This window comes from Macrobrachium rosenbergii, chromosome 10, assembly GCF_040412425.1.
Source record: "Macrobrachium rosenbergii isolate ZJJX-2024 chromosome 10, ASM4041242v1, whole genome shotgun sequence".
NCBI classification, from domain to species: domain Eukaryota; kingdom Metazoa; phylum Arthropoda; class Malacostraca; order Decapoda; family Palaemonidae; genus Macrobrachium; species Macrobrachium rosenbergii.
In genome coordinates, this window is record NC_089750.1 from 21,905,783 (window position 1) to 21,921,991 (window position 16,209).

General features: G+C 35.5%; 1 protein-coding gene across 3 annotated transcripts in view; it reads left to right on the forward strand.

The window, feature by feature from the left end:
• The window catches only part of LOC136842547 (juvenile hormone esterase-like), a 32,543-nt gene extending 26,830 nt beyond the window's left edge, over positions 1 to 5,713 (forward strand). Inside the window, exons 9-13 of one of the 3 annotated variants that reach the window (XR_010854265.1) lie at positions 114 to 267; positions 1,368 to 1,411; positions 2,324 to 2,456; positions 2,815 to 2,929; positions 4,114 to 5,713. Coding sequence is in view for 2 of the 3 variants with exons in the window: in XM_067109982.1 (XP_066966083.1) it covers positions 114 to 267; positions 2,324 to 2,456; positions 2,815 to 2,929; positions 4,114 to 4,269 (558 nt within the window). In the remaining variant the exon portion in view is untranslated. Of the gene's footprint in view, positions 1 to 113; positions 268 to 1,367; positions 1,412 to 1,589; positions 1,629 to 2,323; positions 2,457 to 2,814; positions 2,930 to 4,113 lie in introns of those variants that run through there. The other 2 variants (XM_067109982.1, XM_067109983.1) reach the window with 2 other exon arrangements.
• The last annotated feature ends 10,496 nt before the right edge of the window (positions 5,714 to 16,209 follow it).

Sequence of the window (16,209 nt, forward strand, 5' to 3'; positions counted from 1 at the left end):
CTACTCTTCCAGGCATTCCCTTGATCCTGTTGCAATATTTAGGCTCAACTGTTATTAACGTATTCAAAGGATGAGGCTAGATCTTTAATTAGCTTTGGTATTTCATTTTACAGATGTATGGTGACTGGCAGTTCGTATTAGGACATGATTTGGTTGCCAAGTTCCACACCAAAACTTCCCCTGAAGTTCCCATTTATCTGTATCAGTTAAACCACAGAGGACAGCGATCCATCGGTGATTACTACAGTGCAGGTCTTGGTGGGAAATGTAAGTGCAGATACTGGAATCAAAGTAGCCATTATGTGTATACATTATGGAATAAGCTAAACGCCATGAACTTGGATGACAAGCTCACAAAAACCGAATACCTACATGGGATGACAAGCTCTCAAAAACTGAATACCTACATGGGATGACAAGCTCTCAAAAACTAAATACCTACATGGGATGACAAGCTCTCAAAAACTGAATACCTACATGGGAAAGACGAACACCAACAATAAAGGAAAGGGGGATGACGGAGAAATCGAATTTATGTTTAGTTAATATCAAATCTATGAATGAATAGCTAGTAAACTAGTTAATGATTAAATAATTAAACCCATAAACAAAAATGGACCTCAGCGGAACTTCAAACAAGATCATTCAACTCGTGAATCAAACGCGTATCAAAATGTCATCCTATCCAATAATATATGTGATCACAATATAAGACTTGGTAAGGAATCGTTTTTCCATAATGTCTTGAAAAAAAAGTCTTCATTTGTACAACTGGGTATCATATTGGGGTCGATATGTAATTAAGTAATAGAATGCACATTAACGTAATAATATCCTGAAGGCAGATGAATGAACTATTAAATCAAACAATTTATCGGTTAAAGTAGGTGTTTACTGCTAAACGTAGAGAAACCTTTGCTGTGCTGTAATTAATGCAGTGGACCTTACGACTAACAGGATAACTGATTTGTGCTTCATCATTCATAGAATAGAGGAGAAAAAAATGGGAGTTATTTCAGAAATCGACTGACCAGTCCCAGCAAACACTAATCAAATCATTAGTCAACTTTATTAAAGCCTCTGATATACATTCTGACTCTGGGAAGCTCGGAGCCCCTTTCCAGTCATATTTATGAAAAGCTCTTCCGTGTTTTCATTTAAACACTGTTCTCACGTCTTGGGAGACTTTTTATATACCTTTATAATCGAATCCTTCTTCTTCTAAGCTCCGTTCCTAGAAGGGTCACCAATTTTAATGCACCTCCTCCATCTTTTATTTTCTCTGGAACGGCTAATTTCATACTTAGTTTTGGCAGATGTTTTAGTATGGATGCCCTTCCTGACTCTATCCCTCCCTATTTGTCTAGGTTTGGCAATGGCATGGAGTAGGGCTGGCATAGTTAGCTTCATGGTAAGTCGAATTAAGTCCTTGTGATTATATTACTATAAACATCCTGAATTTGTTGGAACCACAAATCCAGAGAAAAGTTTCTTGAGTCTTGCAAATTTGGTCTATTTCACGCAAAAGATTATATACAAGTTAAATATACTATTAGAAATATAACCGAGGACCCAACCCTTCCTTCCAGCCTGGATTCACTTCACCTTTGTAACTTCACTGCCTACTGTTTGGTCTGTGCATGTTAGTTTGGATATTGCTCTCAAGAGCTTCATGCCAACTCCACATTCGCGATTAACGCAGCACATGCCAGACTCAGAAGCTCAGAGACTGTGAGCAGTCTGATCAGTTCTTCCATATATATTTTACATATAAGAATATCATTATCACAATTTGATGTAGCTGGGATATTCTAGACGCCATATTTAGCTTCGGGCGATGAACAAATGACTATATCTTCAAATCATGAGTTCTACCATAGATTCTGTACCTTGCACTCTAACAGTCTTGGGTAATTGGTGCGTTATTTAGGTCTGCTTTCCTGTCATTTGCTACTTCCAACTTTCTTTTCAGAGTAATGCTGAACAAAATCATTCTAGGTGAAAAGATACATTGACCCTGCTTTGCTTAGTCTTTTCCCTGTTCTCTTAAAATTTCAAATATTTGACAAACTTCTCCATGTCACAGCTTCTTTTTCCTTCAATGGCAGACTGGTTCTCTTATGCTGAACAGATTCACATTTATTTATTTATATTTTCATTCATATGTGCCCATAAGTTTTTGCCTTGGCTGTTACTATCATAAGAAGACATGTTTAACCACAAGTAATTGGAATCGAATGGTACAGTTCCCCATAAAATCTGTTTCAATGAAGCAAATGCCATTAATTTCATAAATTTCACTTAGCATTGAACACCTTTTCAGGGGTTTGTCATGCTGATGATTTATTCTACCTTTTTACTGGTGATAACACTTACTGGAAGCCTCTTGAGAGAGAAGAAGATCTGAGATTAAGGAAAATTATCACTAAGCTTTGGTATAACTTTGCTGTAACAGGGTAAGTATCAGCTAGTATTTCCCACCTGTGTATGACTGATCTTTGACATGAAGATGATACTGATGACAGTGCTATAGTCTGCAGTAAAGCCAGATTTTGAGGCTATCATTTCTCTGAAACTATATCAAAACCATCAGAATCACTGTACGTTTTCGTTGTGATTATATTATTATAAACATCCTGAATTTGTTGAAGCCACCAATCCAGAGACAAGTTTCTTGACTCTTGCAAATTGGTCCAATTCACACAAAAGATTAGATGCAAGTTAAGTGTACTATTAGAAATATAACTCAAGGTCAGTATAAAAACTGTGATAAAAAAAGTGCTTATGCAATACTATATTCATTTTTCGTTGCAGAAACCCAACACCAGATAATTCACTGGGGTTCACTTGGAAACCTGCTAGTGAAGATTACTTTGTCCATCTCTCTCTTGTGCCATCACCCTTCATGGAAGAGGATAAGAGACAGGAGGTAATCAATAAATGCTGTAGCTCTCCGTGACATCAAGCACCATAGGCAGTCGTATTTGTATATCTTTCCTGAGACTAGGTTTGGTATCGAAAACCCTTACTCCAATTTACAAAATCTACCATAATGTTCTTTCGCACACGACAAGAACTCTTCTAATTGTGTTCTTTCATCTTCTCATTTAAATATAAAAATCATTCTCTTAGCAGGTTCCACATTTTGGCTCTGTTACCAGTACACATTACCAAAGGGTATGACCAACTAACAAACACAGAATGAGATAATATTAGTATAAACAGCGTAATTACAAATGAAATTAAAGAATCTTACAAGTTATAGAAAATGATTTATCATCTTGTTAACTTCCATTTATATATATAATAATATAAAAAGTGGCTTTTGAGGGGTGAGGTGATGAGATGTTTGGTCTCTACAACTTTCTGTAGTACTTCAGTGCCTGAGAATCCTCAGACAGAATCTAGATAAGAATGCAGGCAAACATGAAACCTTCTCGTTTTGTAGACTTCATAGTAAGACAGAGCATAAAATGTTGTCTCTCAGATATAAATAACCGGGCGGGGTTGCCTTAAAGTATCTAAACCACACAGGGCAGGCATTCTGAAAGGTCTCCCTTGACCAAATGAATTTCAAACAGACAGGTGGTTGTCTGTTCTAGCAGTAAGAGATTTTTTTCAAAAGTTTCCAAAGAACTTTTCAAAATACACATAAGTGGACAGCAAATCAACAACCACACGTAACAGCAACACTTTGTGACCAATGGACCGATGCGCTTAAGGAGAGCAATGACGTAATTGACAAGCTTAAAAATGACACTTAGACTAAAGCAGCGATCATAGGTGGATATGTCTACGTCCTAAAAACAGTACCAGAATATTGCTTTTCAACCAAATCAGTGCGAGGTGGAAGCTAATTTAAAAATTGTAAGGGGAATTACAGAAAAATATCAATGGGTTAGTTGTTTGCAGTTTCAAGTTACCTGAGGGTTTTTATATTTCTTGAATCTTAAAGGGCTGCTATATAGTCAGTCTAAAGTTATTCATTCTAACAAAATTCGGTGTGCATTGCGCAGTGGTCTGGTTAGACTGCCTTATTTTTTGAAAACCAACTTTAATTTTTGTTTGTATGTATCTGTTGCAATATTATTATCAGAATATTCTTTTTCACAGGTACGAAAGTTCCTAGAAAGTCTGCCAACAAAACTCAACTACATCTTGCACCCAGATTCTGTTTCAGCAGAGCAGCTTCGAACGCTGACGGAAGAAAACACTGGAGTGGAAAATATCAACAGTCCCAGGAAATATCTCAGAAAAACTGAGCTGTAGAATCAAGAAGTGTTCATGTAACAGTTGAAAATGCGGGGAACCAACTTTTATAAGAGTAAAGCTAAAGGCATATGAAGTATTTCAATTTTCTTTTGCTCTGTGATGAGGAATGTTCCATGTGCACCTCGCTTGCTAAGAAAGTAAAACGAAAGAAATAACGGAAGTTGATTTACCGTAATTCTTTTCACAACCTTTCTTTCAATACTTGTCGAGAATTCTGTCGTTTCCGGTAATGAAATAGTATGTTTACAAAACAGTGAGAAATACCTTTACTGTAATGTGTGTGAAAATAACCCTTCATCTACTACTTTAGATATATAAAATATTCAGCAGAAACCAGATAGCTCATTTAGGATGTGTACTGATTATAAGAAACTGAATTCCATCAATGTGGCTGACAATTATCCCTTGCCTCTTATAGATCAATTACTTGATAATAGTGGTCAGGCCAAATTTAAAAATATGTGTGCAGCATACACGCCTGTCCTTGAACAAGCTTCAATTCTCTTCACTAACACCACAGCCCCCACAAACCTTCTGTCAACAAAGGCTTCTGTTCAGGGCACTTTCTCCGAAGACATTCAATTTACATTTTTAGAGTTAATTAAAGCTAAAATTTGTCTTCCTACGTTTCTCTTCCTTTATTTCCCTAAACAATGTTTTCCTCTGAGTTTGACTGTCAACAATTCTTACTTTTAAGATAGCCTACTCAGCAAAGCCTTTTCCCGTATGGACTGATAATGTAGCATGGGTCAGAATGGGTTCCCTGCTGGAATTCCACATTTGTCACTCTGATTCCAGGGTATTCTTTGAATCTCTTTAAAACAAAAGTACTGAAAGATATTAAGTTTCGAGTTGGTAAGCAAAAGTGGGTCATTCCTCAGCACCATGAAGCAAGCCAAGTAACACAAAACATTAAAATGTTCTTTGTTTTTGTAATGAACACACTGATGAACTAAACTCTTTTTGATATGGGTGTAATTACTATAATCCATATGTAACATGTATTTGTCACTGTATAACATATTCTCCCCTCCCATCTATATAACACTGTATGTTGATAGGTGGCAACTGTAATCTTGCCTCACACGTATGTTGATAAGTGGCAACTGTATTCTTGCCTCACACGTATATTGATAAGTGGCAACTGTATTCTTGCCTAACATGTATATTGATAAGTGGCAACTGTACTCTTTCCTAACACATATATTGATAAGTGGTAACTATATTCTTGCTTAACATGTATACTGATAAATGGCAACTGGATTCTTGCCTAACACATATATTGATAAGTGACAACTGTACTCTTGCCTAACACATATTGATAAGTGCAACTGTATTCTTGCCTAACATGTATATTGATAAGTGGCAACTGTACTCTTACCTAACACGTATATTGATAAGTGGCAACTGTATTCTTGTCTAACACGTATATTGATAAGTGGCACCTGTATTCTTGCCTCACACGTACAGTATATTGATCACGGGCAAAAAAGTGATGAAATCACAAAAGGGGAAGTAAAGCCCAGCCACAAGAGACAGATATGGAGGTCAGGGGATACAAAGGAAGTGGTAAGGCATAGGGCTAGGGCTTTACTCGGCAACCTGATAAATTACGATGAAAGCGAAAAGTAGAAGTAGGAGTTTTTTCTCAATCAGTATAGAAAGTGAGTGCCACTATAAAACGCACAATGCTAACCATACCTGAAGAGATAGACACTGGCACTTCTTCAAACAATACAATTTAAAGACATAGCAAATATATCCACTCAGAAGCACACGATCATAAACACAACGCTTCTTTGTGGGTAACATTTTTTTGTTTTTGTTTTTGGGGTTTTTTCCTTCTCTTCTTCTTTGTAGTCGAGAATAATACGGGCGAGCTCATTCTGACTGTTGCTGTTGCGGAGACTTGAGTAATGTTCAACAAAAATCTGGGCTGGGTCAGTGTTGGGTGGTACTGGAATCAGGCGCTCGGGCATAATTTTCATATCATCAGCAGTAGTTCGTCCAAACCGAAGCCTATACAATATGCATATTATAATGGCACTCGCTTTCTCTACTGACTGAGAAAAGACTCCCACTTTTACTTCTCGCTTTCGTCATAATTTGTCAGGTTGCGGAGTAAAGCATAATAGTAACCTCCCAAAAATATACAAGTGCAAAACATAATAATTAAAAGTCTAAAATGCATGAGTAAACACTGGTAAACAGAACACAACAAAATAGAATATTGAAATGGTAAAAAGGTTATGTTCAACTTCCCACACAAGTTCAAAATTGTCTTGAAATATGGTAAAAACCATAAGTCCACAGTTCACACATAAAAACAAAGAGTCTGAACTTTACCTTATTCTGCCAGGTCTAAGAGATTGGAACACTCAAAAGTAATGTCTTGGCGATCTCGCTCTAGCTGCGCTAATGAACGATCGGACTTATTTTTGGGCAGAATTAGACACAAAATCTAGATTTTCTAACGTACGAACTTATGTACCCACATACCAACTCGGTCATCTGACTCACATACCATAGCCAATATTGTGTGTTCATCAGGTTAACTGCTGAGGTAACCAACTTTTTGCTGAATGTAACGATTTTGCGACTCTGTCTTGACCCACTACCATCTTACAGCTATTTCTCCTTCATCACACCATATAACACAGTAATGTTAAAACGGCCATATTTTTCTAAAATACATACATATATTCTTTATGTTTAATGTTTGTTTAGACGTCTATTTTTAACGCTGCATTGCCATTTTTGTGAATTTTCTAATAAAATATTGCAATATTGTGATTATATCTGTTTTAAAAACTATTTTTTAGTCTTGGAAATGTGAAGTGTCTTGAAAATATATATATATATATATATATATATATATATATATATATATATATATATATATATATATATATATATATATATATATATATTTCATGACACTTCACACTTTCAAACAAAAAAAAATTTTTTTAAACAGATAGAATCAAAATATTACAATATTTTTTTAGAAAATTCACAAAACTGGCAGTGCAGCGTTAAAACTAGACGTATAAACAGATATTAAACATAAAGAATAAAAGTCATAGGTCAAGGCCGAACAGACACAGCTCGGGTCGTCCATAAATAAAGCAACTATGGCTGTCTTTTAATAGCGAAAATGGTAGGCACTGCCATCCCAAAACCGACTCTTAACATCCAACAAGAGTCGGATCACATGCTCCCATCAAGCAGAAAGAGGAAGGCGCAAGCATACGCAAACCAGACAGCTGGTCTCCGAACATTAAACACAGCGCCGTTCTCATCAGGAACTAAGTATAAGCTCACCCAGGAAAACACAAGTAACACCTCGCATGTACAGTACATGTCTCGCACCACACGAACCACGAAAGTTATCTAGTGATTAATATCTGCAAACTATGCTTTTGTATAAATACACACATGATTTTTGCAAATATGATATATAAAGTTCACTCATATACATTATACATTTTATACAGAACTTTTAGGTAGATTCTAAACATATTGTTTAGTAATTACTGTAGAATATTCATGCCATTGTTGTAAGTTTTACCTAAAGCTTTCGGCCCCAAAAACTGGTTCATCCGTTTAATCCCTGGACCAGTCACCACTTAGGTCTACTTTTCTTTCTGCATGGAGAGACAAATTATTGTCAACCCAGGCTGTAAGCCAGAAGTGGCTTGAAAATACCATATAGTGGTGAAACAGTTGTCGTGATAAAAAAATAAATGGGAGAGAGAAATTTCTGTACTCTTCACCGAAGGTTGACGCATGAGAATCGGAAAAAAAAACTGACGATATGAAGATTCCTGCAAAAAACTTACTGATATCACCAAAGCAATTGCCTTAAACAAATATACTGTATATATAGAAGCTACTAGTCATATTAACAGATACATGTTTAATTGCAATAGCCACAGTGCCCGCTTAACTTCTCCAATTCTTCGAAGAATTCAAGGTGAGAGAGCACTGTGGCTATTACAATCATATAGATATATATATATATATATATATATATATATATATATATATATATATATATATATATATATATACACACACATATAAATACTGTATATATATATATATATATATATATATATATATATATATATATATATATATATATATGTGTGTGTGTGTGTGTGTACTGTATATATATGTACATATATGTATGTATATATATATATATATATATATATATATATATATATATATATATATATATATCAGTCATGGGTCCAAGTACATGAGACAGTACTTGTGGACAAGTACAAGTACTGAGGAAAAGAGCAAGTACAAGTACAAGTACAGAAGATTTGCCTGAGACTTAAGTCCAAGTACTTGATAATATACTTAAGTGCAAGTGCAAGTACATTTCAGCAGATTTTCTGTTATTATTAGTGATATGTTTGATTTAAAACCAGTAGCAAATATCTAATAAAAATTCACAAGCAAGTATCTAATGGAGAGAAAATGTGGTGTTATACTATAGCAGTCTTTATAAACAGAAGCCTTCCAAAAGGATATACCTGAGTAGTTCTCACGGTATAAGTCAGTGAACCTTAGCCCGTAGTGTCGAAAAGAGGTGAAGCGATTTTCATAGGGTTTACTGAACAAAAGTAATCAAAATTGGTCTACCCACAGGTTAAGGTAATGACGAAATCTTTTTATTTTATTTTTTAATTTAAGTTTACAAGGCTATTCTTAATATTGTAATACAAAGTAGTTTTCCACCGCAAAAGAAAAAAATGTGATACTGTTCAGAATAATTTAAACAAAATTATGTTTTTCAGAAAAACTTTAAACAAAATTATATTTTTCATGAAAGTTCTCAACAAAATTATATTTCTCTCTCTTTGCTACGATTACCAGTTCTCTATTATCTACTTGTAGGATTTATAACTGAATTTTACAAACATCACAGACTCAAAATTCTTGTCAGTAAGACGACATCTATCTGGGCGAAATATTTTTCCTGCAATATTAAAAATCCTTTCTACTTCGGCAGAAGAAGCAGGGTCTGATAGATACTTTTGTGCCATCTTAGCAAGAGTTGGAAATGTTTCTCTGTGGTCTTTCCAGTATGCTAGCACGTTTCTCTCTTCTGAAATGCATGACTGACTCAGGTATCTTTGAAATTCAATATTAATAGACTCCTGAATCTGCATTACATCTGTTGATTGTCGAACCGGGTTACCCATAAAACTAAACAATTTCATCCATTTTAGTTCAGTTGAACTAGGTCTTGGTGTATCTTATGTATGGTCTGTGGCAGGATCCATGCTTGCACGAGCTGTAGTATCTTTGAACATGAACTGGGCTGCAGTTATGATAGGAGACTTAAGATTCACCTTTTCCTCTTCTTCAGAACAACAATCTAATTTTAAATCTTGGATCAAGAATAGTTGCCTTTTGATATATTTTCCGTTCTTCATATACCTGGAGGCGTTTCTGTAATGACCTCTTCAATCCAAATACCAAACCATTGTTATACTTAGATTGCATTTTCTCCAAGTGAAACTTGAGCCCTTGCACACATGGAATGACTAGGCTAGAGGAAACAGAATTCTGTCTTTGGGCAGAGTCGGTGGTCTCCTCAAATGGCTCAAAAATTTCTAGCAAGTTATTAAGAATATTTTGGTCATAAGCGCCAAGCTTTGGTGCACCATTCAAACTGTTCAGCTTTTCTTCTGGTACTCTCAGAATAGATCCGACCATCTTTAATTGCGAATTCCACCAACGAGTAGCACAACCTGATACTAATTTTCTTTCTCCCTCTAAAACATCTGTTACTATTGGCGATTTATGCACATAAGAAACCAATTTTGATGCTTTGCTCACTGTAACATTTAACTCTCCTGCTTCTTTGAAGCCATCTTTCACGACCACTTGCAATGTATGTGCAAACCAGGAATTATGCTCAGCTGGTAAAACTTCCAGTAGTTCAGCAGAATCAGTACCACTGCCATCCAAATAATCGAGATCCTCTTCTTCCTCATCAGTGTCATCATTTGCTTCTGAGACAGCATCAGGAAATCCTGGCAGAGAATATACAGTGATCATATTAGTAGCATTGTCAGTTATGATGTTTGTAATTTTGGAGCCTATATCAAAATCCTTCTTGATCTGCTCATACTCTTCCATGATATTTAGCAAGCTAGCACTACATTTTCAAATGACCAGTTTCTAATGCAATGAGCTGTGATTCCCAAGTATGAGCTCATCTGACGGCTAGACCAGATATCAAGCGTTAGGCATACTGTTTTGCACTCCCCAGACTTTTTTTTATTTTCCTTCACCTGTGAGAATTTGTCATGTAGCAATTTGTTGACAAAGTGCTTGCGTGTAGGCATTTGATAACGAGGGTCAGCTGAAATAAGTAAGCCATTGAAGTAAGAGCTTTCAACAACAGAAAATGGCACAAGATCGCACGCCACAAAGAGCACTAGTGCATCATCCTGTTGCTTTCGTCGAACATCATGTGCTCCAGATTTCTTTGGGTCTGACACTGTAACGAAATCTTCCATGGTTGACTGGCTTGTCCCAGGAGACTCAGTAGTGTTACCACGAGCAATGAATGATGGCTAGTGAAAGATTAAACTACTGTACTACAAAACTGATCATGTTGCCTGCAGATACAGACAGGAAGTGGACAGGTTGTCGCGGGTTCATTCTTGAATTGATTGCATGAAAATTGACTGATATTCTGTTGATACACAACAGTAGAATTTAAATCATTTGAATTAAACTTGGTATATCTTTGCTATTGACATACATAATTCATTATAACAAAAAATCCAGATATTACAGTCAGGTTGTTGTCACTACTGGTGCACTTTTTGTTATACGATTAATTATGCAATACAGCCTACTAAGTATGTAATGTACTTAAAAAGTACTTAAAAGTACTTGATTTTTTAAGAACATTTTGGTCAAGTACACGTGCAAGACAAGTACATTGAATTTCAAAATCACAAGTACTCAGAATTTTGTACTTAAGGCCAAGTCCAAATACAAGTACTTGTACTTGGGCCAATGCCTGATATATATATATATATATATATATATATATATATATATATATATATATATATATATATATATATATATATATATATATATATATATATATATATATATATATATATATATATATATATACACAGTATATATATATGTACATATATATATACATATATATATTTATAAATATTCTGCTGTTCGCCCTCTATGCAGTTTATTGTAGAAAAATACACGAACGACAGGGAAACGACTTTGTCCTAGCAGGGTAGGCCAGGCATTTCAAAAAATTAACGTTCGTAGCAGGACTAGGTAGCATTAGGGTCCTACACCCATAGGGAAAGTTTCCACAAGTAACCTCTATCGAAGGTTGTCTTAAGCACCTTTTCCCTGTTCTATGTTTGGCGAATATTTTGACAAAATTTCAGACCCCGAGGGCATAGAGACACTGCCTTCCCACCGCCCTGTGTATGACCGAAAGAGGTCGCAGAGAGGAGATAACTATCGTAAGGGAAGCATGTATGCGCTTCCGACTCTTCATCCCCTTTGTCTTTTCTGTCTTTATTTACTAAGTGAAGTGGCAAAACAATCCCAGAACGTCCGATCGTCCGTTGTATGCACATCAACCCACGTCTAACAGTAAGTCTGGAATTTTTCAAAGTTTCGTCGATTTTCTAGGATCTCTTCCTGTATTTCAACCTTTCTATCGTTCATTCTTCGCCACCATCTATGAATAGTAGTATAAATAATTTATTTTTAAGAAGTCTAGATTAAGAATAATTTATATTGCTTAGTGACATTCAACTATTCCCATGAAGTAAATAGGAATTAGGGAAGGTTAAATAAGTATCTTACAGCATTTAGGCAGCCTTGTGTCTCGATCCCATTGTTCGGGTGAGGAACAGCCTTTTACCAGTACTAACTGCGTATGATATAAACTGTTGTGTTAAAAACCTTACTGAAGCGGCGGGAAAATTGACTGAGTCCGAATTTGGGTGATTGTTCAAGTAATTTCTTAGCTAACTACTTATTCTTTGTGTCGAGTTTTCCTCTCGACTGGCGACCTTATTCAATTAATAATCATCTGTCTTTGAGGTTAATTTGTAGCTTCAACTGACAGGTTGCATGTGTCCTTGGCACTCAGGGCCTCATAAATTACGTTAATCAAGTAATAAACTCATCAGCCAAGCCCCATACATAACAATATATATATATATATATATATATATATATATATATATATATATATATATATATATATATATATATATATATATATATATATATATATATATATATATATATATATATATATATATATATATATATATATATATATATGTATGTATATACTGTATATATAATGGCAATGTCCACTAGCAGCCTGATGCATGCAATAAAGCTGGCATCAAGCAGGGGAATCTGGAAATTGGCAACTAGGAAATTCCACTTATACTTTCTTCCCATTGGGTGGATGTTGAACTTCCTGTGACCTTAAGATGGCATCAGCCTGCATATGGCTGCCACCCAGTGCAGCTGGGTGTTTGGTGGTCAGCAGCAGTTCTCCTTCAGTGTGAGCTGTACGGACATGAAGACTCCACTGCCCATCAGAACCCTCCTGCTGGATGCATGTCAACAAGTAGAATCGGGTGGAATGGGAGTCTGTTGGTGTTGTGACGACCACCATTATTTCTTGGACTGTTGCCTTGCTTGTTTTTTTTATCTACATCCAGAGACACAGCTTTGACTACTTTACCAAACTTGCAGTGGTAGATGTGCTCTTAGGTGTGCTTTTTTTTTTTTGTTATGGTTTATACAGCCTCTTCTGACAGTGTTGGCTTGCTCATCGTCTTGGTCCTGGTCCTGGTTGTTTCTGGCTTTGCAGATGGCATGGGGACTGTGTGTGTGTGTACTTTATACTTTATATATATATATATATATATATATATATATATATATATATATATATATAATATATACATAATTATACCATCTGATGATCATTATCAGATTTATTCATTTTATAAATTATCTAAACATATAGCTGAGTACTGAAATCAATTTGTACACATTAAAATTTCTTGAGCATTATGTAATGTCAAATGTGAAAAATAGACTGTAACTAACACAAAGAAAAGGGTTTGTCCCTGAATTACAAAACAGATGATAGAAACCTTACAGATTAATGGAAGAAAATCTAGAAAAAAATGCTTTGAATCTACACTGCTTACTGTTTCTTTACTTTCCGAATACATGTATGAGGGAGATGACAAGTGAAGCAAAACATCTTTTTTTCAGAAGTTTCCTCAATGAATGAGGCTGCTGTTCCTGCAGGAGCCAATGGTACCCAATCCAATGCTGGTGTTGAACTTGGGGATGTTTTCCCAGGAACTGAGTTCAATGCAGCCTGGCGTCAGTTTATGCAGTTCTATAAATTTTAAGAGATTGTGGTTCTTGAAAAGAGAAATTACATTACTGTAGCGATTCTCTGAGTGCACTGAGGAGACTGAATATAATTTCTGCTCAGTACCAGTTTACTCAGCCATAAGAATCAACAAAAGAACAGAGAACTGGGTAAAGAGAGTAGCAACAAATGCTTTACAAAGACCTGCTCCTGTGCCGTTCAGAGACACTCCCAACAATCAGGATGAAAGTAAAGGGGAAAGTCAGTTTGTTGGCAACTTCAAAATGCTGAAAATTACCAAATCAGTTCTCCCAAAATAAAATGACAGTGCATTGGGAACCTGACCACCAACATTTGACCTGCCGATCTTTTACGGCCAAGCAACCCTACTCATTTTGTGATGACGTTTTGGTAACCTTTACTCTGCAGCATTTAGAGACTGGATGTCCCAGCCATGGCACTTGGGAAGCATTCACCTCTCCAGTGCCTTAATGGGTAGGGTAAATACCGTTTCTCCATGGTTCTCGGGGAGGATGTTGCTTACAGGACAAGGGGAGCTCTTCTCTAGAAATTTGCTACTTGCTGTTGTTATGTCATCTATGTGCGTCATAATAGCATGTGTTACAGGGAACAGATCAACACTTTTTTTGGAAGTGTACGTAGCGTGATCTTAGCGATCTAACTTCAGGAAAAGGACGTAAAAAGGTTCGACCCTAATCTCACTAGCACTTTTTCCCTCTCTCTCTCTCTCTCTCTCTCTCTCTCTCTCTCTCTCATCATTTACGGAAGCTCATCCACCCGACCTCTCTCATTCTCACAAGTAATTAAATGGACTATTTAAAGAAACACAATCGTTCCTACAAAAATAGGTTTATTATTCAAATAACCCAACAAGAAATGAATAAAACAAAGTAAAGATTAAAATGCATAATAAATGAATTATCGAGTCAGATAACTAAACTCTAAACTGCAAAGCACTTCTGATTAAAGAAGTCTCATTATGGCTAATAGCCTGAAATACCCAAAATCTCACATACTCCCAAATCAATAACTAAAAAGTCATGTCAAAAAAAAAACAGTCTACCACATAAAGAGACTGACATTGCAAATGACTTGCATGTCCTTTTTATCAAAACCCAAAGTCCACAGACATCTGTCGAAAGAATTAAACATGATAGAAAACTCCCAAAAATATATGAAATACAAAACACAATAATGGAAAGTGTAAAGTGCATAGCCAAGATATGGCAAACGTAACATAACACAATAATAATATAAAAGAGGTATGAATATTCATATTAAATCTCCCACACCAGTTCATAAGTTCATAATGATTAGAAAGTCATGGTAAAAATCACAAGTTCAATTTTCTCCCATAAAAACAGAGATTTGAAACTCTACCTTATCTGCTGATTTTCAAAGCCTGGAACCACTTCAAAATTATGACTGGACAACTGCAGTTCTATCACGTTAATGAACGATCAAACTCACTTTTAGGGCAGATTTTGGCATAATCTAGATCAAAGTAACGCACGTGCTCACGAATATACATAGCGCTTCGGAGATCACGTGATCTCCAATATTGCTGAGCTTCTCGCGCAAAGAGCTGAGGAATCAAACTATGCACTGTTTCAGCAATCTTGCATCAAACCTCTCGCCCTAGTTCGCTCTCGCTCCGAACTTTCCACGATAACATCTTAAAGCATTGAAGCTATGAAATCCATATATGTGTCCTTTAAATACATGCATTCTGTAAATGGTGACCAACCAAGCTGATTTACAAAAAAATTGTTTCTCTGTTACCATTTAATTTTATATTCCAAAAATACCTTACACTTCACTGATCACATATCCACATACTGAATATTCAGTTAAACATCAATGAATTCTGTTGTTTTTAATAATAATATTCATAATAAATACCATCATTTCTGTTAGTTATACCTAAGTACTATTTTTGCAAAACATGATGTCACATTGTTCCGAAGCCTTCAGAATCAAAACACGTTTAACACATCGTGATTCAGCCGTATGTCACTGTCAATCGCAGTCAAAACGGCATGCTTTAATCTATCTCGTTTTTGCTGCACAGAATTCAAAATGCAATGCCTACAACACCAGTAAGCAATTGAGTGCTTTAATACTGTTAAGAATTCTCATTAATCACAGAGCAATCTCACGCCCTTTACAAATGTACCAAGTATGCATAATAGTATCCTCTTCCTTATCTTTTTCCTTACATACAACCAAATTGCTGTTTTCTGTTAAGTTAGCTGGCAAGATTTCACCGTGAGAAGTAACTTTCATTACACACACACACACACATATATTACATATATATATATATATATATATATATATATATATATATATATATATATATATATATATATATATATATTATTTATTATAAATATATGTATGTATATATATACATGTGTATACATAAATGTATATATATACAGATAGATTGATAGATGGATACACAGATA